We start from the raw sequence: 26,292 nt of genomic DNA on the forward strand, positions 1-26,292 counted from the left end.
TTCGGGATTGGCGGGCATTCTGGTCGCAATATGTATCTCTGGTCTCGCAAAAATCCGAAAGCGAGCAGAGGCGACACGGCGTAATCAAAAACACAATTCCACATTCATTTTGCGCAGTCATACGGAGTATGGCATCATTCAACGGATCCGTCCAGTTGATGTGTGCAGCCAGTTCGGAGTTTGAGCTCGTTCAGGTACACCCCAACAATGGACGGTGGACCTTTGTATGTACCTTAAAGCACGCGATGGTGATCATCTTGTTCTTGGGAACGGCATTTGAGGCACCAATGCAAGCTGTCCGGATCCCTGCCGTGAACAGGGGAGCCAAGCCTGAACCGTGGAACAACCACGTCGTCGACTGGCTGTCGCATTCCCTCCATAGCGATCCCAAGATTTGCACCTGGCCATTTCCCGCAGCTCGTCACATCCTTGCTTTTTCCGGCAGAAGCACTCTTTCCCTGATCATGACCCTACTCCCTCGGCGACCCCCTTGACGGTTTGACATCTTCCTTCCGCTTGCTGTTTCTGGTGATGCGCCGCGACGGACAAGCGACTGAGTTCCGCAGCTGCTCTCCATCGGATTGGATGTTTCGGGCTTGCCGCGACAGGGTCTTTCTCCCGGCGCGCAAGCTGGCAAAATAATATGTGGCGGCGAACATACCTCTTTTTGGTTCTGGTTCGGCTGTGGTTCGCGCTGTCGCCGAGCTACCTACACCCCGACGAGAACTTCCAAGGGCCTGAGGTCATTGCTGGTATGCCATGGTTTCTGGTTATATGTTGGGGACAACTGGCTTGTCGTCGACGGGAACCGCCCGGCGCAACGGGCCTCTGATCATGGCGCGCCTGACTGCAATGCAAGAAAAGACTGCTGACTTCAAGTTAAACAGGGGAGATCTTCAGCTACCCAGTGCGGCGCACCTGGGAGTTTACGAGCGACAACCCGATTCGAAGCGTATTCCCACTATGGCCTGTTTACGGTCTGCCGATGCTCCTGCTGCGATGGCTGTGGATAGGGAATGGCAACGATGGCGAGATTACCCCCATCGCGGTCTTCTGGACGCTGCGGGTGCTCATGTTTATCGTTGGTTTCGTGTTGGAAGACTGGGCGATTCACGAACTCATACCATCGCAACGGCATCGGCGCCTCGCCGTTCTTCTCGTCGCCTCTTCCTATGTCACATGGACTTACCAAACGCATACCTTCTCGAACTCAATAGAGACGCTGGCAGTGGCCTGGAGCTTGGTGCTTATTGAGCGGATTCTTGATAGTCCGGTAGGTGCATCATGCGGGTAAGGACACGCGGGCGCTGTCACTGACGGGATGTAGCAGCGCGGCTCAGTTCTTGCTTCGACGGTTTTAGGGGTTGTTGCCGTTTTTGGGGCGTTCAACAGGATAACATTTCCTGCTTTCCTGTTGATTCCGGGCCTTCGGCTCCTGCCTTATTACTGGAAAAAGTACGGGAATCCTGAGACCTCACCTAGATGGCGTTGTGGCTAACAACGAGCTTAGTCCCCTATCTTTCACAGCGATTCTGATGGCCGGTCTTGGTACAACTGCGGTTGCGATTTCTCTCGACACAGCCTTCTACACACCACACTCGATTTCTTGGTCCGACCTCCTTAGAAGGCCCGTCCTGACGCCTCTCAACAATCTTCTATATAACATTTCGCCCACGAATCTGGCAAAACATGGGTTGCACCCATGGTATCAGCACCTTTTGGTAAATTTGCCGCAGCTGATTGGACCTGGCATGCTTCTGCTCTTCATGCGGCCTAAACGCTCTTTGCGCCTTTACTCTGCCATTTCGGGCATCGTCGTTCTTTCGTTTTCGCAGCACCAGGAAGCCCGGTTCCTGCTCCCGACCGTCCCGCTGATTCTGTCCTCCGTCCGGCTCCCAAGAAATGAGAAGCTGCTCCGGGGTTGGGCGGTCTCGTGGGTGATCTTCAACCTCATTTTTGGAATCCTCATGGGGGTTTACCATCAAGGAGGAATCGTCCCGGCTCAAGTCTTCATGAGTAAGCAGCCGGATGCGACTCAGGCCATCTGGTGGAAGACGTACATGCCGCCAATATGGCTGCTGAATGGAAAGAATGAGGTCCTGCACACGCGGGATGTCATGGGGATGAAGGGGGGAAATCTCCTCGAGGAACTCGAGAAGATCGCAACTTGCGATACACCAGCAGACAGGAGAAGCATGGAGTATCTGAAGGAGAAGAACGGCACATATCTGGTGGCGCCGCTATCAGCGACATGGCTGGATCCGTATCTCTCGAATAAAGGGCTGGAGGGGTTGAGGTTCCGCGAGGTCTGGCGTTATCAGCAGCACTTGAACCTCGATGATTTGGATTTTGCAGAGGACGGCGTTTGGGATACCCTTTCTAGAGTCATTGGGCGGCGAGGACTGGCGATTTGGAGAGTAACAAAAAGCTGCCCTGGGGTCAAAGGAAGATAGCGGACCGGTACTTTGGGCGGGACTTTGATATTCACAGTACAGACTCAAACACGATACCCATTAGAAAAGCACTGGAAGTTCCATTTTGTTTTGTGTTGAGGACCCTGATGGCCCTGCGGAGCCAAGCTCCGGCAGGGATCTCATGACCTACGGGCTGTCCCGTGCTGGGCGCCCCACTTCCCGAAATTTGGGGTCGAACGACCTGGACTTATTTTCCAGAGCAAGGCCATCTGTAAATCTTCCCCCACCTCGCCTTGGTGACCTTCGAGCTACCTTACCTGGTATTTTAGTGAAAGTGCACAACCCACGATCCAACATGGGCGGGCTCAATCTCGAGGTGTTCAAGGCATGCTTTCCCAAGGACTCCCTCCCTGGCTGAGATTCTGGCATTTCATCCTCACTGACCATCCTCTCTGCAGTTTGGCATGTACGTCATGTTCCCCATTGGGATCATGTATTACTTTGGCACGAACCTCGACAATCGCTTCTCCGTCCCAGACTTCTGGCCAAAGCCCGAGAACGCCAACAAGGTGCCGCTCGAGCGCGACGAGATCCATGCGGAGCTTGAGAGGTTACGAGCGAGGAGGCTCTATCTGAGGGAACAGAGGTTGGCGGCCGAGGCGAGGGCGGCTGCGTTGAACCAGAGTCAAGGCCAGCAGCAGGATGATTAGTGGCTCAGGAGGTGCAATTTCGGCTGGGCGTGAGGCCAAACAAAGGCCGGGTGTATAATTCAAGGAATATGGAGGATGGAGGGCCTGGTATGGACGGCGGTGGTTGGCGTGGGCAAATACGGCGTTTTACGGAACCTTCGACAAAACCAACCCGTTTCTCTCAACGGTCCCGGTCTTGAAGGAGCGGCATGTTGTACGACTGTATTATTACACGTACTTATACATCTAGATCGGTTTGTCTATGTCTATCGGCTGGTCTCTACATGTCCAGATTTTCCTCGATCTTCGCCCATTCATCGTCATCCATAGATCCCTTTGTAACGTTTGAATACACGGCTTGGACCTCAGGATACTCCCTGAGCGCCTCCAACAACTCAGTGAAGTTGACCAGCTCCTCCGAAGCGTCCAGCTTAGTTTTGGTATCTTCATTTGCCGTCCATATGATATCCGAACTTAGAATCTTCAAGCCGAACTTTGGCCCGACCGTCTTGCAGACTTGCATCGTCGCCGCGGGCTGCGTCCAGACGACGATATTTCCATCGGCGTCATTCTCGAGGTCCTCTGCGCCAGCTTCGATCGCATCGTCCAGGATCTGGTCGACATCCGGCCCGCTCTCGCCCTTCTCAAACACCACCCGGCCGAGACGAGAGAAGAAGAACTTGGATGAGCCAGCTGAGCCCTTGGCTTTCTTGACCAGCAAATTCATGTCCTGCAGCGCTCTCAGCTTGCTCTCGGTTTCGATGTCGACAATCAGAGCGATCGTTGGCGGTATCATGGCTTCGAACGTGATCGACTCGAGCGCCTCGCCCCCGGACGATTTGCCTTGCCCGCGAGCGATGGCTGCCTCGATTCGGTCCTTGGGAACGCTGGCCTTCTTGGCTGCAGCGATGGCGGTTGCTAGTTGTGGGTTGTTGTTGGGGTCGGGGCCATAGACTTTAGGGCTCGTAAGTCTTCAAGAAGCTGGTGGTGATTGAGGATTTCTGGGGAAGGGTCGCGTACGCTTTGAGTACAAGGTAATGTTCTTTGCGAATACTGTACGCGCGGCATTCTTCTTGGCGTCGTTGGCAGCCTTGTCATGGCGAATCTTGCTCCATTTGTTGTGGCCAGCCTGGAGTACTGGACCGGAGACGAAGGTACGGCGGCATTGTGCGCAACTCGAGGATGGCTTGGCCGGCCGAGCTAACGGGGCGAGACTGCGAGCGAGAGATGCCATTGCGCCGGGACGATATTGGGAAAATAATGTCTGTGTCATGAATGCATGACAGAAGACTTCGAGGAGCGACTCCCTAAGGGATACGCCAGCTTCCTTCAAGACCAACAAAAGTGCAAGGCAGCCGATGAAGTTGCTTGGAATTTGAGAAGCTTGGAGTTGTGGATCTGGAACCTCGAATTGTTTGGCACTGCCTGCCGGAACGGCACCGGGACCTGATGCCGTGCACCGCATAGGCAGCACGCCCCTGGCCTATCTCAGCGCTCAGACCAGTTGTATCGGTCCTGTATGGCTTCTCCGCAAACCCTCATTTAGTTAAATTTCAATACAGCGTCCCACACCATGCAACTTCAACCAATGATATGTGGATGAATCCGGCCCTCAAGGTGTTCTCTGCAATAAGTACACGTGTACTCCGTAGGTCGATATCTTTGAAGAGCTAGCGCAACGGTAATGTATGGGAGCTAGTACGGCATTACGTCCTTTGGACCTTTGCACAGACCATTATCGGCTGTGTATGCCAAGAACGCCTTGAAAGTGACGTTTGAGCACTGAGATAACCCCTGACGGCAGCCCGCATTTTTTGTTCAGCCGTTTTCAGTTCGCACTCTTCAGGCAAGGACGATTGTGAACGACGCAACAACCGCCTCCCGACAGCATCCCAGATTCAGATGGCGTCAACAGCGGGCACTGATGAGCCCAGCACCGTGAACGGCGGCGTCCCGCGCACATCAGCAGCTGCTGCAGCCAGTTCCAATCCCGAATTCGATGTCTCTAAGCTGCAGGGACTGCCGCCAGAGCAGCAAGAACTGCTCCTCTTAAGCTTTGTATCGACCCTCAGCAAACATGTCCTCAACCTGCCGCCCGATGACTGCACGGCTCAGCAGTTCTACCTCAAGAAGGAGGTCTTCAAGATCCTCAATCTCGCAGCCCCGCCTCCGACGAGGGTCATACGCAACACACTGGGCAAATGTCTGGGACACATCTTTGGGAAAGGGGACCGGAAATTGCTTTTTGAGACGGTCAATGAGCTGGCGGGTATCATCTCTAGCGGGAAGTCGAAAAATGACGCCGAGAACCGGACAAAGCATGCCGCGGTTACCTGCCTGGGCGATGTTTACGCTGCCGCCGGCGACAGCGCCATCAACCTCCACCAACTGGCCTGCTCGGCCCTCTTGAAGTTGTTGAAATCGTCTTCGAACAATGCTGGGCTCCGCGCCGCAGTGTTTACTGCTCTGGGAAAGATTGCAACGATGCTGAGTGGAAGTTTGGACGAGAGCATTGCTAGGGACGTCTGGAAGCAGGGCCGGAGCTATGCTTCGAGCGACAAGGGATCGCTCGTCGTGATTACCGCGTGCCGTTGCTTGCGATCGCTCCTACGGTTCACCCCTTATTTTCAGACCTCAAGCGACTTTGACAGTCTCCGGTCCTCCATGTTCAAGGCCTTCGACTCTCCGTCCTCTAACGTCCGTGCCGCGGCCGCCGACTGCTTTGCCGAGGCCCTTGTCCAAGGTTATTCCGAGTCAGCGGTTGGCGAAGCTCCCTTGGTACTGCTCAAGAGATCCAAATCCAAGGCTGTGAAACGGCAGTCCATGCAAGCTGGCGCGTTGCAGGACGACGACGATATCCATTCACGACCGGAAAGCCCTGCTCCAGGCAAGAAGTCCCAGATCTTGGCTCTCTCGCTGGCAGACATGCTCAAGACCTTGTCGACACAGTATGTGCGCATGTCAACGTCCAACAAATCGAGAGCTGCAATCGCTATCTGTTACGGCAACATGCTCCGCAAGCTGGGAGAAAGGACGGTGGAGATTAACTACACGCGGATTGTTGAACACTTGACCGTTGAGCTCCTGGGGAATAGCAATGTCGCCAACAATCGATACCGGCTGCTCATTACACGGCGAATGGTGGAAATCATTGTACAAGACGTTGTTGGCAAGAAGATTCTTGGAGAGTCGGGCCAGAGCAGCGCAGCAAAGGCCCTCCTCAACGACATCGTCAAAAACTACCCACAGGCGCTCAAGGAGAAACCGGAACCCACGAAACAGACACTAGCGGTTTCGCTGAGCGCCCTGGCGTCCCTGATAGACAGTCTGGGCTCGGCGTCCAACAGCTTCTCGGAAGCTTGCCGTGATGGCCTTCTGCAGGTTCTACAACACCCGAGTTACACTGTCCAGGTGTACGCATCATCGTGTCTAAAGACGTTCCTGTTGGCGTGCCCCCAGCAGCTTCTCCCCTGTCTGTCGGTGTGCATGAACAGCCTCAGCAGAGAGCTGGGGCTGCTTGGTACGGGAAGGGGCTCGCCCCGTCGTTGCCTCGGCTTCGCCCACGGCCTCGCCGCCGGCCTCAGTGCAAGCCCGCAGCGGCCGCTCTATGGCTCGGTCGACATCAATAGCCGAGTCTTGACCATGGCCACAAACCTGCTCAAGTCGAGCGGCAGCTCCGAGTTGCGCGTTGCCAGCGTGCAAATCCAGGTCGCTTGGACCCTCATCGGAGGGCTCATGTCGCTTGGACCCAACTTCGTCAAGATCCATCTCTCGCAGCTCCTTCTCTTGTGGAAGAATGCCTTGCCCAAGGTTCTCTCAAAGGACAGCTCCATACACAGAAACTATCTTAACGCTTGTTTCCTGACCCATGTCAGAGAGTGCGCGCTTAGCTCGATCCTAGCTTTCCTCGAGTTCAACAGCCGTCTCCTCACAGTCGATGTTTCAAAGCGTATCGCAACAATGCTGCAGAGCACGACGGCGTTCCTGAAAACGCTCCCTTCAAAGAAGACAGCAGAGGATATTAGCGAAAGACTAACACCGTCCCTGCAATTGCAGGATCTGGAGGTCATGGTGCAGCGGAGGGTGCTTCAGTGCTATACCAAGTTGGTGAACATCAGCCCAGCAGCCGGTACTGAGGCCCTCTTGCAATCCAACCTCCTCACACTGGCCATTTCTCTCTTCGCAGACCCCGATAACTACACCCCTACCTCTCTCAGCGCATCCATCGCCAACACGGCCGGAACTTTTGAGTCTATCTGGGAAATTGGCGACAACTCCGGATTCGGTGTGACGGGCCTTGTGCGGGGCTTTACCGTCAGGCCACTTCCTGGACAACATGAGGGCTCTGCCGACCGCACTCCTTCTGGTCGAGAAGGGCCGGAGGAGGCAATTGAGAGACTTTTGCTCTCTCCCGTTTGCGGCACCCTTGAGCACGATGCCTCGGTTCTGTACATTGGCAGCGCCGACGGGCCCAGTCTTCCCGACCCTGCTGCGACTGAGGTGGTCAACATGGCGATCCAACTTTTCGCCTTCGTCTTTCCGCTTACGCCTGCTAAGGTCCAAGAGAGTGTCTTGGAGCAAGTAACGACCTTCTTGGCCGCGGGCTCTCTCCAAAGAGACCCCGGCCGCAAGGCTGCCATCAATGTCAACGTTGCTATGGCGCTGCTTTCCATTCTGCGAGTAGCTGTTAAGGAGACGAAGTCGCCTCCAGGTGACGTGACCAACGCGGCTGTCGAAAAGCTTATCCAGGACTTGCTTCGAGTTTTCGTGCTGGATCGGGACCAGTACGTTCGAAGCATTGCTTATGAAGCGGTTGCTCGACTCTGCGGCGCCTGCGGGAATGCCTTCACAAACCAGGAGATCAAATACCTTGTCGACACCATCGTGGTGAATCGAGAACCTAGCGCCAGAGCCGGCTGTGCAATGACTCTGGGAACCATCCAGGCGCAGATCGGGAGCATGGCAGCTGGGTACCATTTGAAGACCGTCCTTAACATTCTCCTGTCATTATGCAACGACCCTCACCCTACTGTACACTACTGGGCGCTGGAAGCAGTTGCAAGGGTTTCTGACGCCTCCGGGCTTGGATTCGCAAACTACGTCTCGGCCACTCTGGGGATGCTGGCCAACCTCTACTGTTCCGAGACTCACAATCCCGAAGTGGCTTTACCTGCGACCATGAACCTTGAGGTCGAGTCGTCTACGTCTGCGGCCATCGCTCACTGCGTTGACTCGCTCATCAACGTCCTCGGCCCCGATTTACAGGACTCCACGAAGTCGAGAGAGCTCATCCTTACCCTCGTCGGATATTTCCAGCAGGAAGAGGATTCTGAAGTGCAGAGGGCCAGCCTCCTGTGCTTGGAGCACCTCTCGCTGTACGCTCCGGGATACATGAATTTTGCAGACTACGTCAAGACACTACAACACTACCTCGACTCTGAGCGCACCGCCCTTCGGGATGTTGCCGTGGATGGGCTGCATAATCTGATGAAGAGGAACCCGTACGACGTCATTGAGGCCGCGAACAAGGGGTTTGAGGACCAGCTGTGGTTAGTACTTGACTCGAATCCGAGCCACGACGGGATGCGTAACACCCTCCGGAATTGGATGCGGCACACGTGCCTTGACAATACGGCCGCCTGGCTCGCTCGTTTCCAGCATGTCCTCAAGATGACGAGACCCAAGGAGGCAGTCAAGGACACCACCAAGCCCAAGAAGTCGAGCACTGGAATTGATCTCCAAGATGAAGAGGTCGCTGGGTTTGCCGTCGCGTCTGCTGGCGCCAAAGACGAAAAGGACACCCCGAGCGGCTCCGACGTCGAACCACTTCGATGGCAGGTCATGACTTTTGTTATGGAGTGTCTGAATGACATTTTTGTCCTCGTGGCCAAGGACGTTGCCACGAACGGGGAGTCTGCGGCTCAGGCTGCGCTCCAGAGCAAGATCGCAGATGTCGTCCGGATGGCTTTCTCGGCGTCCACTGCCGGTGTTGTCGAGCAGAGAATATGGGGTTTGAAGATCATTGGTGCCGTTCTGAAGATGTTCGGTAAAGCGCCTGACCCAGATTTCGAGGAAGCTATGCTGCTCGAGCAGTACCAGGCCCAGATCAGCTCAGCTCTCACGCCCGCGTTCGCCGCAGACTCTTCCCCTGAGCTTGCCGCCGAGGCGGTCAATGTCTGTGCGGGTTTCATCGCGACGGGCATCGTCAGGGATGTGGACAGGATGGGCAGGATTCTCAAGACTCTTGTGAGCTCGCTCGAAAACTTCCGGATCGAAGATGAGAATGCCGGCATTGGCGACCTGAAGGGACTGAGCTCGAATGCCCGAGTCATGGTCAAGATGGCCGTGTTTGGTGCCTGGGCTGAGCTTCAAGTTGCGAGCTCCGAGCAAAAGTACCTGCTTGACGTCCTCAAACCCCACATCGGTACATTGACTCCTCTCTGGCTTGAGTCTCTTCGGGAATTTGCACGGTTACGCTTTGAGCCCGACATTTCAATGACCTTGGGACCGCCCTCTCTCTCTGGCAGTCTGGACACGGTCTACGCGGCTCTAAACAGAGAGACGCAGCTCAAGTTCTACCAAGATTCATGGCTGAAGCTGGTCGATGCAATCGCCAGCCTCATTGGGCAAGATAGCGACTTCGTCTTTGACGCGCTTGATGGCAAGGAGGTATCGGGGCCCAATACCAACGGCACCTCCAGCGGACCTGGTATCAACTACCGCGATGAGCCCGTGGCATTCTTCTTCGTGCTCTTCGGCATCGCATTCGAAGCCCTTGCCACCAAGCCTGGGCAGAGCGAGTCTCTTGCGACTCAGGAGCAAACGCTTGCCATTCTCAGCGCTCTAAAGAAGATCTTGCACCCCAGCGTGTCTGGGCAAGCAATCTACCGCGAGGCCATCTTCTCCGAGACGATGGATCTCCTGGACCGCCTCGTCCTTACTGAGGGCCTTGACGTCCAGGGGGTGATAGTCGAGATTGCGAGGGATCTGTGCTTAGCTCATCCGGCGGCCAGGAAACAGGAGGAAGCCGATAATGGGGAGCTGTCGGAGGATATCGAACAGCTTTTCGAGCTTACCCGCATCATCGTCCTCGTCCTTTCTGGCCTGCTGCCGAATCTCAGCGAGGCCCCTCAACCAAGCCGCCATCACATGACTGAGGAAGCCATTCTCCTCATCAAGACAGCGCTCCACGCCCTGGTGGACGCCGCAGAGGTGTTTCCTGCTATTATCAAGACGGATCTCTACGCGTGCATCATCCACATCTTCGCGACAATCCTAGCCACCCCTTCCTGCCAAGAGGTGATTGTGCCCCAATCACTGCCGACGCTGAAGAGATTCATCACAAGCGTGGCCGGCTCCCGAAGGTCACCTGAAGAAGGCAGTTCACAGACGGACATCCAGCTGCTAGGGTGCCTTCGCCGGTTCCTCTCCATCTACCTGAACGCCCAAAAGCGCGAGGGCCCCACCTCGCTTGCCTGCGTCAAGAACTGCCTGCTGGCGCTCACAATCCTGTTTACAGGCGGCAAGAACAACCTGCCGGCCAGCGAACCGCTCGTAGAACGCTTCTTGGATGAGCTTCTGGACTGCCTGACGGATTGCATGGTAAGTGCCCGCCTCACCGGCTCCATCCATCCACCCAGCCCCGCTATCCCGTTCACTAACCACGCGTGCCCTTACCCCCGTACCTTACAGACGGCCAAGATAGCCGCCAACTGCATCCGCTCCCTCCTCCTGCAGCCCAACCCAACCCTCGCGGATCAGTCGCTCGCGCGCCACCTCCTGCCGCGGCTCCTCACCTTCGTGACGGACACGAACCCAGAGGACCCGGAAAACGCGCGGGCGCTCGTGGCGCACGCGCTGTGCGGGTACGTGGCCACGCTGTCCAACAACGACGCGCGCGCGCCCGTCGCTATGGCGCTGGTCCTGCCTGCGCTGCTGGCGCGCGCCATGAGCGAGGGAGAAGAGGTGTATCGCGAGACGAGCGGGCGGTTGCTGGAGCTCGCGTCGGCGGACCAGAACGCGTTTAGGGGCGTCGTCGGCGGGATGAGTGAGGGGCAGAGGGGATTCTTGGAGGAGGTGATTAGGAGTGGGAGGCAGCCGGATGGTAGGGGCAAAGTGGGTGGTGAGGATGGGGTAAGGGAGCCGAGTATCGCGCTGAAGATGGATTTTGGGGGCGCATAGTTAGATGGTTGTGGACTTGTTGAAGTGAAGAAATGGCCAGTCTAATTCAGCCAAGTATATTTTTCTATGTTGGAATCCAAGATGGCGACTCGGGTCGGCCATGGATGTCATCTATGTAACCTGGCTCCGGTTCCGGCTCCGGCTCCAGCCCCTCGCGCTCGCTATGCAATCATGTCTATGTGTAATCCGGTGCTGATTCCGTTATTCTGGGCCGTCAATTTGCCGCCAAGATCTCGGCCGCGTCAGGCCCGGGCGACAGGTCCGACCTCCCGTCGTTCTTCTTCAGCTCCTCGGCCTCTTTCGCCAGCCGCTCAGCCTCCTTTTGCCGCTTGCGGCCCATGTAGGTGGTGTACCGGATGGTGCTCAGCGTGAGCACAGCCATGAAGATGATACCAAGGACCGATCGCCGGATCAGCACCCACCGCAAGCCCTCAATGTCGGACCTGGCGTCGCTGTTGAGGGTGACGCTGATTTTGTAGTTGATTTGTTGAATCTACCCCCTCTGTCAGCAACAAGACGATGGTAACATTATCAGACGAGGAGTAAAAACACACCCGACTCTCAACAGCCTTCTGCTCCTCGCGCACCGCCATCCGCCTGTCGTTGAACATGCCCCGCACGCTGTCATTCAGCGTCAGCAGCTCCTGGTTGAGCCGCTGCGCGAGGATGTCGACCTCGTGCTGCAGCAGGGTGCGCTGCTGCCGCAGCTGCTCATCGGCCACGCGGCGGTTATTGCGCACCTCGGCGCTCAGCTCGCTGCACGCCGCCCGGAAGAGGTATGTCTCGTTCTCGACGTCGGCCTTGGACACCAGGCCGGCCTGTGCCACGTCCAGGTTGGAGGCCAGGATGGTGCGGATCGCCTTCATGGCGAGGATGGCTTGTGGGAGCGTGTAGCCGCCGGCTGTGAGCTGCTTGACGAGCGTGTACGAGTCAAAGTGGTGGATGTAGGGGGGTGGAGTGAGGTGTGGGGGTTTCGTGTTTTTGAACGGGGAAGTGTCCGTGTCGGTGCCGGTGCCGGTGCTGCTCTTGTTGCTAGAATCCCTGGGCAACTCAGCGGCAACAATCGTGGGCGGCGGCGGGGGGAGAGAGTCCGGTGGAGGGCCTATGTGTAGGATTTCGTCCATTGGACTGCCTTTCTTGGTTTGGGTGACAGGGTCGATGTCTCCCGGCGGGGGTAGCTCGATGGTCTGGGGAAGGTCGAATTGGGGAGGAGAGGTAGACTGTCGGCTTCCATTGCCAGATGGTGGCGGTGTGGTTGGTGTCGGCTGCGTGGTGGCCTGCGCGGGATCTTGCCCTTCCGGCTTCCCTCCCTCACCCTTCGACTGCGACTTGGATCCATCCAGCGACAGAGGCTCTATGCCCTTCCCGGCCCGCTTGGCAAAGACGGCCTGCCTCCTTGCCGAGGGCGTCGTATATGGGGTAGCATGTTGGCCGCATAGGGATGTCGGGGACCGGGCCGATGGCTGTTTGCGACGAGAGCTACGCACGGCCTGTGATGCTGCGGGGTCGGTCCAACGGCCACCTCCTCGGAAGAGGTGCGGGTACAGGAAGGTCAGGCGGTTCGCTGCCATGGTGGCCGGGTAACTTGGGCCGGAGACGGGTTCTTGTGGTCTGTCAACTCACATGCCGTGCTGCTGAGTGCGTATTGAAGGTTTATGCGGGAGCGCGGTATTTCTCGGTCAGGAGATGGGATGCATCGGCCCAGAATGACGGGTCCGTTCCAGAAGCTGGCAGCTTGGCAGCTCGAATCGCTTGGCGGCGGCTTGATCCGGGCGCTGCTGGGGACCAGGTATGCAACTAAAGGAGCTGCTACCCGTTACTCCGTACTTGGTCACAAGTAGGCATCAGTCATAAATGTCTCGGTCATGTCTGCACTTTGCAGGACCACTCCATGCCTGTCTATCTGAGAGACCTCAAATAACCTACGCAATCTCATATGTGAATGTTCTCATCTCTGGCGGAATACGGATACTTGGGTGCAACTGGTCAACCCAACACCGTCACCTCGACTTGTAAACTGACGGGGACTCAAAATCGCGGCTAATTACATGTCTGAGGCTTGTTTTGACGCCATGTCCAATGAGAGAGCTGACCCCGGGCACACTGGCCAGGCGATGATGGCCGTTGGCCATCCTTGTCATTTTCGGTGAAGCTCTGACCTCGCACGAAATGTTGCGGTTGGGAACAAAAGGCCTGGCGTCGTCCATCCATGTGCGGGCGAGTTGGGCCCGTCAACAAGCATACATCTCTCAATGTCTCTGAAAGCTTCCAGTATATACTTGTGGAACACCACGACCTACGCTAGGCATTGCTCATACACCAGCACAAATTTGCACCCGGTCATTTTGATCTTTGCTTCGTCTCTCTTCCATCGAGCTTCCGTACGATAACACATTCTTGAACCCTCATTGACTCACCAAACCTAATCTTCATCCGCCACGAGTGTTTTCCATCTTCGCCAGCTATTCTTTGGTCGATTAGAGAAAGCTAGCACTTGGATCGCTGGGGCGGAGGCCTCTTTATTTGGGAGAGATAGTATATCTATCTTTGTCTCTACTTAGGAGGTGACCTCACTGCGAGCTCCAAGGTAGGGATTGCAGCTCTCACGTCTTTCCGTCTTTACAGCATGTTCTCACTCCCGTGGCCGGCTGCATATGGGGCTTCTGTTGCACCATACCTCTCGTCGCGATCAACGTCAGAATCCATATCTTACACTCCATCCACAGGGTCTTGTTGGCCTCTTTGCTTGCCATCTCCTCGGCCCTCGTATGCCATCTCCGTTCCGCATGGCCTCTTCTCGTTATGGTACGCATATCATATGATCACAAAAGCTGATAGATCGTCTAACATGGTGAGCAGACGCCAAGTCCAACGACCCTCCTCTCATCGAGCGGAGCTCCAGCATAAAGTCTTACACGACGTCTCGGGCCGCGTACCCGAGGCTCCGTGTCTTTTACAGGAAGCATCAGCACGCCGACAAGCTGCCTACTTCGCCCGCTCCTGTACCGCTGCTGGTTTTTGTCCACGGCCTTGGTGGTTCGGTCGCGCAGTTCAATGCTTTGCTCACCAGCCTCACTCCCATCGCATCATGCCTGGCGGTTGACCTCCCCGGATGCGGCCTCTCCGGGTTTGCCCCCCAACACTGGGATGCTTACTCGGCAGATGCCCTCGTTGAGCTGCTTGAGACGGTCATCGAGGACCACCGTGATGCGTCGGCCGGCCAAGGAGTGGTTCTGATTGGCCATAGTATGGGTTCCTCCCTCGCCGCCCTGCTCGCCAACCCACGGAAACCGAAGACCGGACTTCACGAGCACGTTCTCGGCTTAGTGGCTATATGCCCCACTGCAGGGCACTTCACTCCGGACCGGGTTCGAATGATGCGAGCGGCTCTGTATATCCCCAACTTTCTCTTTAACCTCTGGAGAGCCTGGGACAGGCGAGGAGGTCTTGAAAGCCCCAGCATCCACCGTTTTGTTGGGCCTGGTGCGGATACGGAGACGAAGCGGCTTCAATACATGTACAACTTCCAGAGCCGGACGCCTGTCTGGCGGCGAATGGCTTGGGGCGCGCTACCGACATACTCCAACGGCGTGCCTTCGAACGGGATAGCATCACTTGACGTTTGGGCAGGGCTGGACATCCCGGTATTCCTGGTCGGGGGGACGGACGACCAAGTCGTTCCCCCGGGAGAGGTCGACATGATCGTTTCGGTACTAGCAGACAAGAAAACTGACTCTGGCTTGGAGCCCGACGGAGCCACTAGTAGCACCGAAGAGATACCGGTTGCGAACGGAACAGCAGACATCCCACATCTGCCTCAACGCCCGAAGAAAGTGGTGGTGAGCATCAAGCTTCCCAGCCCAGCTGGACACGGGTTGCTGTACGCCCCACCAACTGTGCCCATCCTCGCCGGTCTCATCTCCGATTTCCTCTCGACCCACGTCACCGGTCGTCTCTCACTAGGCTGGCAGCTGCAGTACCTCTGTAGGGACGGGAAATGGGACGTCAAGAACCTCGAGAAGTGGCGAAAGGTCGCGCCAGTGTCGGAGCCGATAGGCAGAGTGTTTCGCGCTATCAAGACCCTCCGGGAAGTGGACGAGGAGCACTGTCCGCGGGTATTCGTTGAAAAATGGGGAGACATCATCAAGGACGTCATTGACATATCCCACGACAACCCAGTCTACGACCCGCGAGGCCTCGAACAGGGCGGCATCCGCTACCACAAATTTGCAACCCTGTCCAAGGTGCCGCCCAATGACGCCGAGATCAGAGGGTTTATCGATTTGGTGGACAAGATCCGGGCCGATCAGGAAGAGCGGGCCGAAGGCAATGGGTGGAAGGACGGCTACGCTGTTGGCGTTCACTGCCATTATGGGTTCAACCGGACTGGGTTCCTGATCGCGTGTTATCTCGTTGAGCGGTGCGGGTTCACCGCCAAGGAAGCCATCGAAGCCTTTGCCAAGGCCAGGCCGAACGGGATCAGACACGAGCATTTCAAGGATCGGCTATATGTGCGATATTCGGGGGTGAAGAGCGAGGCATGAGCAATCCGTGTTGGTATTATCGGTTGTATGGATCTGTTAGCGGTTTTATAGAAGGTTGGGGGCAGTGGAATGGTGGTGGCGTTGGGTCAACGGCTTAGAGTTTGGTCTCGGAGAACCCCTTGATGTGACTGTTTTCGCATTTTCCTTCACTTAAAATTCTCGACGAGTATATATGATTTAGTTACGTGAATGTTATGTCTTGCCCATCAAATCCCATCACCACCACACGACTCCTGGCAAGTCCCTCCTTTCGTTAACCTCCAATAATAATCTCCCCACGACTAGCCAACCACAAAGCCCCAGAATCGGCCCATATCTCATACCTCTCCACTCTATCATCATCCTCATCAAACCCCAGTACATAGGTGAACACCTCGTCCCAGCTCTGCCCCGTGCTCTTCCACGTACATCGTGCCTCGCCCCTCAGCGAGACCTTGCGCACCTCGGCGTCTACAATGTACTCGCTAAAACACATGTTTTCAAAACTGAGGCATTCGGCTATGGTGGAGAGATACTGGAGTAGTCCGTCGGCGCCCCGAAAAGTGCGACCTAGAAAGGGAGCTAACTTGGCAAGGCCGTGCTCGTGCACGAAAATGGCGGGGTGGTTGCGAGTGAAGTGGGTCTCGAGAATTGTCGAAGGGCATTCGGAGCGGGAAAAGCTATCGCAGAAGGACATGGCGGCGGTTAGGAGGGCGGTGCGGGGGTCGTGTTGTGGCATCTTTTGGGACTGGTATCTGACTTGGAAGTTGACTGGTTTAGATTGGGATCAAGCTATTGTTGAGATTGTATGAATGAGGTGGTCATCAGCGTGCATCATGTGGGCGGTTCAACCCGGTTAGGCAACACCGCGCCAGACCCCTGTCCAGTCGACGTCATGCGGGCGGGCGCCAGGGGTATAGGGCAACCTCGCCGCTGATTGGGGCCTAGTGGACTCTGCCGGTACCTAAACTCAACGTCACACCCCAAGCTGCGGCTCATCAGCTCTGAACCTCCAGACATGTACCTGCCTGCCAGCAACCATCCCAACTTTCCACGTTACCTTCAGAGGCCAGCAACAGTTCGGTAATCCGACACCAAACGCGATGGTAAGTCCGTGCGCTTCATTTATTTATACAAGAAAGAGAACAGTCTGACATATTGAACACGGCAGTCCCCGAGGTCGGAGCGGACACCGCTCCTCGCGGACCGCCCGCGCAATTCCGAAGACTCAACTCTCCGCGCCGAAGAAGAAGATGCCGCCCTTCACAGCACCGCCATTCCACCAATTACTCGCCGCACCAGCATGCGTGAGGTGGTCCTCTTTGTATGGGCGCTTCTCGCAACTGCCGGCGTCATCGTCCTAGCCGTAATCCTCCAGCACCACAACTCAACCCACCCCTCGCCCTCAACCCCTCCTCCACCGCCCATCGCCCCAGGCGACCCCTCCGCCGGCGGACCCTACCACATTCCCACAAACCCCTCCAAGAAGCCGAAACGCAACCTCATCTTCATGGTCTCGGACGGCATGGGCCCGGCCTCGCTCTCCCTGACCCGCTCCTTCCGCCAATTCACGTCCTCCCTCCCGATCAACGACGTCCTGACGCTCGACCGCCACTTCTGGGGCACGTCGCGAACGCGCTCGACAAACTCACTCGTGACCGACTCGGCCGCCGGCGCCACGGCCTTCTCGTGCGGCCGCAAGAGCTACAACGGCGCCATCGGCATGCTGCCGGGCCACCGGCCCTGCGGCACCGTTCTCGAGGCGGCTAAGAGAGCCGGGTTCCTAACGGGGCTGGTGGTGACCACGGACGTGACGGACGCCACGCCGGCGTGCTTTGCCGCCCATGTGGACTCCCGATGGCAGATGGATGAGATTGCGCTGCAGGAGGTTGGCGAGGGGCCGCTGGGGCGGAGCGTCGATTTGATTTTGGGTGGTGGGCGGTGTCATTTCTTGGGGAACGGCACGCAGGGGAGTTGTAGGGCGGATAATGTGGATGTTGTGCGGATTGCGCAGGAGAAGCACGGCTGGAGTTATAAGAGCGATCGGAAGGGGTTTGATGAGTTGAAGTTGGGGCGGAATGTGACGCTGCCCATGCTGGGTCTATTCGCAGCGACGGATGTGCCGTTCGAGATTGACCGGCGGCACATGGCGGATGTGTATCCGAGTCTGAGCGAAATGGCTACCACGGCGTTGACGGCGCTGGAAGAGGCGACCAAGGATAGCGACAAGGGCTTCTTTCTGATGATCGAGGGCAGCAGGATCGACCATGCCGGACATTTCAACGACCCTGCTGCCCAGGTGCGGGAGGTGCTGGAGTACGACAAGACGTTCAAGATGGTGGTGGACTTTTTAGAACAGTCCGACACGGAGGGCATTTTGGTGGCCACGAGCGACCATGAGACCGGCGGCTTGGCCACTGCTTGGCGTAAGATCTTCCCCTCACTGCCTGTTTCTTACGTGATGCTAACCCCCCTACAGAAACACCCGGCGAGCTTCCCGTCTACAACTGGTACCCTACCGTCCTCGCCAAAGCCAACGCGTCGGCCGAGTACTGCACCTTCCTCCTCCGGCAGCACATCGCAACTTCGCCTTCGGAATCCAAGCAATCCCTTGTCGACTGGATCAATCAAGAACTCGTCATCCGCCGCCTCGGCATCACCGACGCCCGCGAGGTCGAACTGAGCGCCCTCGCCACAAACCCCGAGGCCGCTAACCCCATCTTCTGCCGCATGGTCAGCGAGCGCGCTCACATTGGCTGGAGCACCCACGGCCACAGTGCTGTGGATGTGAACATCTACAGCTCTGGGGGTGCGGCGGCCGAGAAGATCAGGGGCAATGTGGAAAATACGGATATTGGGCGGTTTCTGAGCGGTTATTTGGACGTGGATGTTGAGGAGATTACGAAGGAGCTGGACGATAAGCTGAAGGGAAACTTACCGGTTGAGGCTTTGGAGAGTAATGTGCTTGAGACGGGCGGGCATCCGGCAGAGCGGCTGAGGGACGTTAGATTCTAGACTTCAGCGTCTGAGCATGTTGCGGAGTTAGGGGCTTGTGGTTATGGTTGTATGATGTGTGGCATGTGTTTGTTTTGATCAGTTTGTTCTGCATTGGAGCGAGCTTTGGCAGATATTTCGGTAGCTTCTGTATCAGGTAGATGTCGTCGGACCGGAACTTCTCACGAGCATACCTTTCGCCTTTTCGAACTGCGTGCTACGACTGAGCTTCAGCCGCGCTGCCATGCTTGCCACTGCCAGGTAGTATATGAAGAAGGTCTGGACCCCGACTTCATCGACCACCGCGAAGTGGGCTAACGGTCAATGGCGTTGATCGCCCCCCTGTGGCTTGTTTGGGATTCATCGGTCTCATACCGAGAGCTCACCAGTTCGACTTCAAGCCCACCTGCCGCCCGCGAAGTAAACCCTTCTGAGGGTTTCTTACTTGGCTATCTCTCTTCGACTGGCGGAGAAGGTCAACCGGTGAGCTTTTTGCTCTTTTTTTTCGTCATTAACCTCCCTGAAAACCCGATTGTTGAGGTCCTGGACGCCCTGAGTTCGCCCCTGGGTTGTGCAGGCTGGGCAAAAGATCGCATTTGGAGCATGCGGATCCTTAGCCTTGACTGTGCTGTAAGATAACTACTACTGGGCTTGGTGTTCCAACGCCTATGGCCTGTTTTTGCTACTTGAGGAACAGTGTAGCGAACGCAAGTTGAGAGCGGTTGACGCGGTTGATCCAAATTGAAACTACTCGAACAGAACCACGGAAGATATCATCGGGACCATCAACTTGCTGAGTCTCTCAACCTGTTATATCCTGATTTAGACCTCCTTACGATACAAACTAAACCCCTATCGTGGGAGGAGACAAGCCTCGCCCGTCTGAACCGGTGCCGGGGGTTTATCATTAGGTAATTGCTTCCGAGAGCCGCTGGGCTCAGCATTGTATTCGCAATGAACACGTTGTTCGAGAAACAGGATCTGAGCGATGCCCATAAAAGAGCCAGCATGTGTGACAAAGAGGATAGCTGTCTGAATCCCAACATCCTCAATGATCAGCGCGAGCGCATTGTATTGCACAGTGATGTAACCAGCATCGCCTCCTGTTGTCCAAATCGGATGCCCAGAATTATCTCTCCAGATACGTCAAAGATCCGTTAATCGTCGCCAGGCGTCCTCTATCGCGGGAAATGGACGAACCCCTCGTTGACAGTGGGATACACCCATTTAACGCGAAACAGAGATGATCCCGCGTCTGGACAGACGACTTCCACGCCCATAACCCACTCGTCGACGCCCATCCACTGTAGTGGCGTAACCTACTGGGAATGTGCCCATTTTGCCCAAGAACTCTTCGTTCACGACATCTCCTCTGCTCTCAGCCTGGCCAATTACTGGCGGCGCACCATCTCCTTGACGCTACTTTACAATGAACTCTGCCCCGCTTTTGCGGTTTCCTTTTCTTCGGCATGATCCCGCGCCATAAGAGAAGCAGATGCGGAGACGCAGAGGAGGAGGGGTAAGAACCTCCCAACCAGCATTTGAGGTGTTGAGTCTCCGGGTGACGGGGTGTGTCTGTCGGATCGAATGCGACAGAAGTGGGAATCGGGCACATTCTGGATGAACTTCCCAGCTGGTAGATGCTGGGAAGTCTAAACCTCTCCTCCGGGGGATTTTAGATGAGCCCTTCTCGGAAGAAAACTTGTGAGAGGCTAAGGCATGAAAGGAGCATGCACCTGCTGCCGGAGGCGGTGATGGGCTCGGCAAATTTGTCTGTCGGGAAAAGTTGGATGCCGTGGGAGGACTGAATAGTGGATTGAGTTTCCGAAGAAGCCATGCCCTATCTAGCTGATGACGGGCAGTCCTTGACTAGTTGTTGTAACTCTAGACTGGCGGTCTAGAAGTTGCCAACAAGCTGCCCATGGATGGCATGCCCTGTCCATAGCTAGGTGGCATTTAATCCGAGAAGTCAGACTCGTGCAGTTCGTCTGGGTCCATCTGGTTATTGATGTCGAACCGCCCCTTGAACCGGTTGTGGAACTCTGTGCCTAGCCAGGCCTCCTCGTCATCCGTGAACCTAAAGTCGTAGTTCTGGTTGGCGATGTACACCTGCAACCCTTCGTGCTCGCCATCAGGGTCTGCTTCGAGCTGATCCAGGAAATCCATGAGCACGTGGGGCGAGATGATCGAGGAGCCGTATACGTTGAGCGATTTTAGCTTGGAGAGTTTGGCAATCGGCCCCAGGAACACGTCGTCGATGAGATCTCCGTACATGACGATACGTTCCAGCAATGGCAGCGAAGAGCACATATGGTTCGTGTTGTCGAAAGTGAACAGCTCGTTGGTATCAAGTTCGCGCAGCTCGTGACAGCAGGCGATGGAGTCAGCCAGGGGTGTGCGTCGCTCTTCGCTCAATTCGATGAGCTCTTCATCGAATCGGATGGACAATTCTTGAAGTTGGCTTTGGTTCTGTAATGCAGCACAAAACTCATCGTCGAAGTCGAGTGTTTTGAGGCTGAGACTGAGAAGACGGACCGTGGGCGATTTGAGGACATCGGCAAGGATCGTGGTCGAAGCCGGAATGACCCTGAAGTCCAACTCCTTGAGAGAGGCACAGTCCTTCAGCCATTGTACAACCTCCTGGAAGCTCTGTTTGGATTCGGTTTGCCAGTCGTAAACCTGAGCGCTCCAATCGCCCTCTAGTTTGAGTGACTCCAGGGAGACGCAGTGCTGAAGCTCGTTCAACGACTCCAAGGCCGGTCGTTCGAGGCTGAGAAGAGCGAGGCTTTTTAAGGAGCGGGAGTGATTACAGAGAGCCTTGAAGGTCTTCCTTTGGAGTTCATTCATGCTTAGAACGGTGAAGGATTCTGTGGAATGTTAATGGACTCGGCTGCCTCGGCCATCCGTATGGTTCACCACGTACCCAGTGAGTTGGGCTCCAGGTTTTTAAAGAAGCCGGCTATCTGTTCATCAATGTCGGTCCCTCGACAAAAAAAGCATTCTCTGCATCACCAGTAATGGGCGGGTGATCAGCCTGGGATCACACAGAAGAGAAAGGAGAAGCAGACGGGGCTGGGGTTAGGGTTCACTCACACCTCTCGGAAAGCTGGGCAGTGTTGTCGGATAGCGCGAGCCACGTCGCTGTTGAGCACGGAACCGTCACGGGCGACGAGCGTTGTTAGGCTGGAGAGACCAGATAGCCAGGTGGGCAGGTTGGCGGTGGGGAGGTAATAGCCTTCGAGGGTGGTGATGCCCATGCGCTTGTCCTCCTTGTCAGCGGACGTGCGAATACAGTCGGTCACTAGGCTAGCCACTTCGACAATAATGGCGTCGAGGTTGAGTGCTCGCCCTCTTCCACTTCGAATCTGAAGCTTCTCGAGCGGTGAGCTGAAGAACTGGGCCTTGAGAATTGGATTATCGCGGGCGAGATCCTCGAGCTGGGAGTGAAGGTTGCCGAGCTTCAAGGCCCTGATCCAACAGCAGTAGGGGAAGAGCGTCTTGCCAAGGCTCGAGGCGATGATGGAGCGCCAAAGACATATCGACGTCTCCATGTCGAGGATGTGGGCGTTGATGGCAGGCGACTGATCGTGGATGGCGTACAGCTCTGGCAAGGCCAGTCGGGCGATCCCTTTGCTCAAACGGGCACAGAGAAAAAGCCCGCCGAAATCGCGGCGACTCGAAAGCTCTTGGGCGATGAGCCACCATATCTCTTGTGGGAAACTTAGACGACTCTGGTCGTCCATTGCGGAAGGGTCAAGCTTGGCCCTAGTGTCCAGATGTAGCGAGACCGCGTGCACGGCCTGTGACAGAACCGGACGCGAAACTGGGCAGATTTCAGCAACGTAAACTCAGCTGATGAGACAGAAAACGTGCAAGACTCAGAAGGCAAATCCTAGAAGACAAGGGTATTTTGAATTCGGGCGGTTATGAAGTGTTGAACAATGGAAGTGGACTGCAAGTCAAGTTGCGGCTCGTCTCCACATTTGCCTTGCACTTCAGTTAAGGTACGGAACGCCCCTAGCGCCCCAGCTTGCTGCTAACAGCGCAGTCGGCAGTCATCCAAGTCGCACCTTCCACTGTAGCGAGCCGCCCGTCGGACATTATGCCTCTCCCTTGAGTGCATTGGCTAAGTGCAATCAACAGATGGCATTCGACCAGAACCGATTTTTTTCCAACCCATATTCCAGGAATTCCTCGGCCTAGTCATCTTTGATCTCAGACACAGCACACCCGCATAGATCTCGGCATGGTGATTTTGAACTTCACGCTGAGCGAAGAGGGGGTGGCTGTGCTTCACGATGCTCTGGCTTGCATGTTCAAGTTCAGCGACGATGTCTGCTTGGAGGCCAGGAAGGACAAGGTACAGAGCTGCCCATGTCCCCGCCTTCGTTTAGTTGTTTATCTCATTGCAGTCTTGCTGAACTGATCCCACTTCTCCTCAGTTGACCCTGACTACGCTCAATATCTCAAAGTCGGCCTATGTCTGCTTCTCCTTCGCCGCACACCGTTTCTTCTCGCGTTACAGCTTCGAGGGCACCCCCCAGTACAGGGACCGCTTCTTTTGCCAGCTCTACATCCGCGTATGTTTCTTGGCTTGCTTCTATGTATGACGTCTAGACCAACACAACACAGTCTCTCCTTACCATCTTCAGAGCACGTCAGGGGAGTGCAGAACAGTCACGGGAGAGGGATGCATCGATAGAACGCTGCGATGTGGCAATCGACGACGGCGTTGGCAAGAAGAGTCGCCTTGTTGCGAGGGTCTCGTTCAGGAACGGTAGGATGCTCACCGACGTGACTGCCGACTTGGCTTCTCACCAGCTTTAGGCATCACGGCATCGCACTCCCTGCCATACGAGGTCAAGCCCCCAACCCATGCCAAGTTCAACAGAGACGAAGCAACAAATCGGTGGGTTATTTCGTCGCGGACATTGCGCCAGCTTATGGATCACTTCGGCCCGGGCATAGAGCTCCTCGATATCAATACAGACGATGAGGCCAGGGTTGTGAACTTCACATGTTTTACGGAGAAGGTGCAGAAGCGCGGTGCTGTCAGCAACGAAGGTAGCATCACTGCTCCCATTACGCGGCCAAGGCTAACCACTGTCCAGCTGTCCTCAAAAAGCCCCTCCACACTAACATTGCGGTTGAGATGGACGAGTTTGATGACGTCGAAGTCCAAGACAAGCTTCACATCATCATCAGCGTCAAAGACTTCCGCGCCATTCTCCAGCATGCCCAAATGACCAGCGGGGCGCTGACAACAAGCTACTCAAACCCTGGGCGTCCTATGAAGCTGTCGTACAACACCGACGGCGTCCTGTGCGAGTTCATCCTCATGACGGTTGGTGAACAGGATGCCTTGACCAAGAAGCACAAGAATCCCCGGGCGACTACTGCAAAGACCGCCGAACCGCAGCTCGATTCAGCATCGCACCGGGGAAGCTCTGTCGCAAATGACAACCAGCAGGGCCCGCCGCCGCCTGCATCTCGGCCTCCCCAACACAAGACTCCGGCCGGGCATCGCCAGCCAGCATTCGAAATTCGACCATCTCCCATGCCGCCTCCCATGACGGCTCGATCCGACTCGCTGTTTGTTGACCAGGCCGAGGACGACGAGCAGTGGGAGCCCGTTAACCCAGACGAGGAGGAAGAAGAGGAGAATGGAAGACTGGAGTGGAACACCACCAACGAACCGGTACTGTAATTGCCTCGTTTTGTATATCCGGGGCTGGCCGCTAATAGGACTGTTAGAACCCGTCGTCCCTGCGCATCGGAAGCTATCTTTCTCGACAGACCGAGCCTCAGGAAGGACCTCCCGAGCGCCTCGCCTCGGGCCTTGAGCCGACCCAGCGACTCTCCGAGGTATGCACGCACCATGGCCCAGGCTGTGCTGAACGTCGTGTAGCTGACTGTTACAGGTCCGCCGTTTCGGCTTGTTTTCTCCCTGATCAAGGAGCAGTCGCCATCGTGTGGCTTGCTTTGCATAGCTTGGGCGTTGGTGGTTTAGGATTTGTTGAATCATTGTGAGGAGTAGCGCGGCGTGATTCAGGTTTGCTTGCCGATGGCGAACCAAGTCGTTGCGCAACCAGCACCGATCTTTGCGATTTTTATCCCCTGTGCAGTTGAAGCAATTTTACTTCGCTCGCCATTCTGGCCAATATGGTTCTGAATTGGCCCACAGTTTCCATGCTCGCCCCAGCCCCAAACCATGAGATCGCCGGTCTCGGTCAATGCCACGGCATGCTCGCTGCCGACTGCGATGTGCTCGACACGCCCAAGGTCATCGCGCGCAAGCTGTCCGTGATCATCCCTGCCCCAGCTGAGCAACGTCCCGTCCTCCTTCAGGACGAACACGCTCCCCCAGCCGGCGCCAACCTCCTTCCACCCGGCTACAGCCTCTGGGGCGTCTGACCGTGCACCCCACTTATCTGAGCCCAGTACTTTCATCTCCCCCGTTTCTGGCGGCCCAAAGAGACAGGTGAACTCCCTCCCACAGATGGCTCTGACGACATGGAACCCAACACCCTCAATGCGCCGCGGCGAGTACAACGCCGCAGCCGCCGGCTCCCCGAGCTGCCCTTTCCGCCCGGCCCCCCAGCCCCATGCTTCTCCATTACTGAGAACAGCAACAACGTGTCCCATACAGGCCGCTATATCCACTACTCGCGTTCCTAAGGGAGGAATGTCCGGTATCTGAGTTGGGTCGGTCACGCGGAGCGTCCCGTTCCCGAGTCCCAATTCGCCTTTGTAGCCCGTACCGAAGGAGTAAACCTTGTCAGTATAGCCGCCGTCTTGTAAAGAGGTGGCGATGATGCTGGCTGCCCAGGTCGCAGCTACATGCTTGGTTTGGCTGCCATCCGGCAGGGCGGTGAGATCCACGGGGCGGAACTGAGGGGTCAGCTCGGATGCACCATCCTTGTCGGCTGCTGGTACGCTTCCGCATGCACCGCTGGTGTGGTCCCCGCTCCAGAGGAGGGCGCCCGATGAGAAGAGGAGGAGGGTGTGGTTCCCTCCGGCGGCTATGCAGCGAAGTCTGAGATCGAAGTTGGGGGTGGTGGTGAGAGAGGGAGGAAGGAGGACTGGTTGAGGGGTGGAAACGTCTTCTTTGTGGCCGAGACCAAGCTGGCCGGAGCCGTTCGAGCCGAGGGCTTGGAGGAGGAACATGGTAGATTTTGGCTCTGCTCCGGGTGAGGCAGAATGGGAGCTGTACACAGTAAGTAAAGCTCAAGACGTCGTGTGAGAAAGACACCGGACGGTGGGTGGACACAATTGGCTGTGCAGCGTGCTTTGTGGGGCACCTACTTGAGTGGCTCGAGTGGGTCAGTCACCCAGGCCCCACCAAATTTTGACTGCTTAAATTCCGATTGACTGGAAATTTTCTTTCCGATTCCTGCAACCTCACTGGCAACACCTCTCGAGCAACTTGAACTCTCACTCGGAAACGTTGAGAGAAGCAGTGGTCATCCGACTGACGATGTGATTTAATAA

The 26,292-nt window shown here is 56.2% G+C and overlaps 9 protein-coding genes across 9 annotated transcripts; 5 read left to right on the top strand and 4 right to left on the bottom strand.

The window, feature by feature from the left end:
- Positions 1-643: 643 nt before the first annotated feature.
- Positions 644-2,453, top strand: N657DRAFT_572588 (glycosyltransferase family 22 protein; the record flags this gene model as incomplete). The annotated part of the gene is made up of 4 exons (XM_062788896.1): positions 644-752; positions 888-1,273; positions 1,328-1,455; positions 1,511-2,453. 4 exons carry the CDS (start codon positions 644-646, stop codon positions 2,451-2,453), a joined length of 1,566 nt encoding a protein of 521 aa, XP_062647315.1.
- A 270-nt stretch (positions 2,454-2,723) lies between these two features.
- On the top strand, positions 2,724-3,586 carry N657DRAFT_645115 (uncharacterized protein). Its single transcript, XM_062792882.1, has 2 exons — positions 2,724-2,799; positions 2,873-3,586. The coding sequence occupies exons 1-2, from the start codon at positions 2,770-2,772 to the stop codon at positions 3,122-3,124; spliced, it is 282 nt and encodes a 93-aa protein (XP_062647316.1). The 5' UTR covers positions 2,724-2,769; the 3' UTR covers positions 3,125-3,586.
- Positions 3,307-4,203, bottom strand: N657DRAFT_645116 (YebC-like protein). Its single transcript, XM_062792883.1, has one exon. It carries the CDS (start codon positions 3,897-3,899, stop codon positions 3,384-3,386), a length of 516 nt encoding a protein of 171 aa, XP_062647317.1. The 5' UTR covers positions 3,900-4,203; the 3' UTR covers positions 3,307-3,383.
- Positions 4,204-4,829: 626 nt separating this feature from the next.
- N657DRAFT_645117 (ARM repeat-containing protein) lies at positions 4,830-11,300 on the top strand. The gene is made up of 2 exons (XM_062792884.1): positions 4,830-10,705; positions 10,796-11,300. The coding sequence occupies exons 1-2, from the start codon at positions 5,006-5,008 to the stop codon at positions 11,282-11,284; spliced, it is 6,189 nt and encodes a 2,062-aa protein (XP_062647318.1). The 5' UTR covers positions 4,830-5,005; the 3' UTR covers positions 11,285-11,300.
- An 18-nt stretch (positions 11,301-11,318) lies between these two features.
- N657DRAFT_645118 (uncharacterized protein) lies at positions 11,319-12,996 on the bottom strand. The gene is made up of 2 exons (XM_062792885.1): positions 11,839-12,996; positions 11,319-11,777 (listed from the first exon to the last, which is right to left on the bottom strand). The coding sequence occupies exons 1-2, from the start codon at positions 12,853-12,855 to the stop codon at positions 11,499-11,501; spliced, it is 1,296 nt and encodes a 431-aa protein (XP_062647319.1). The 5' UTR covers positions 12,856-12,996; the 3' UTR covers positions 11,319-11,498.
- A 1,074-nt stretch (positions 12,997-14,070) lies between these two features.
- Positions 14,071-18,822, top strand: N657DRAFT_655952 (alkaline phosphatase-like protein; the record flags this gene model as incomplete). The annotated part of the gene is made up of 5 exons (XM_062794648.1): positions 14,071-14,089; positions 14,144-15,810; positions 16,979-17,560; positions 17,672-18,233; positions 18,287-18,822. 5 exons carry the CDS (start codon positions 14,071-14,073, stop codon positions 18,820-18,822), a joined length of 3,366 nt encoding a protein of 1,121 aa, XP_062647320.1.
- A 1,935-nt stretch (positions 18,823-20,757) lies between these two features.
- N657DRAFT_573148 (uncharacterized protein) lies at positions 20,758-22,544 on the bottom strand (the record flags this gene model as incomplete). The annotated part of the gene is made up of 3 exons (XM_062788942.1): positions 20,758-21,668; positions 21,725-21,804; positions 21,895-22,544. 3 exons carry the CDS (start codon positions 22,542-22,544, stop codon positions 20,758-20,760), a joined length of 1,641 nt encoding a protein of 546 aa, XP_062647321.1.
- A 387-nt stretch (positions 22,545-22,931) lies between these two features.
- Positions 22,932-24,850, top strand: N657DRAFT_645124 (cell cycle checkpoint). Its single transcript, XM_062792886.1, has 7 exons — positions 22,932-23,161; positions 23,244-23,381; positions 23,434-23,578; positions 23,629-23,865; positions 23,913-24,499; positions 24,556-24,666; positions 24,723-24,850. Exons 1-7 carry the CDS (start codon positions 23,048-23,050, stop codon positions 24,750-24,752), a joined length of 1,362 nt encoding a protein of 453 aa, XP_062647322.1. The 5' UTR covers positions 22,932-23,047; the 3' UTR covers positions 24,753-24,850.
- N657DRAFT_645125 (RCC1/BLIP-II) lies at positions 24,368-26,057 on the bottom strand. The gene has a single exon (XM_062792887.1). It carries the CDS (start codon positions 25,966-25,968, stop codon positions 24,850-24,852), a length of 1,119 nt encoding a protein of 372 aa, XP_062647323.1. The 5' UTR covers positions 25,969-26,057; the 3' UTR covers positions 24,368-24,849.
- Between the last annotated feature and the right edge of the window lie 235 nt (positions 26,058-26,292).

This window comes from Parathielavia appendiculata (assembly GCF_033297405.1).
Source record: "Parathielavia appendiculata strain CBS 731.68 unplaced genomic scaffold N657scaffold_6, whole genome shotgun sequence".
Lineage (NCBI taxonomy): Eukaryota > Fungi > Ascomycota > Sordariomycetes > Sordariales > Chaetomiaceae > Parathielavia > Parathielavia appendiculata.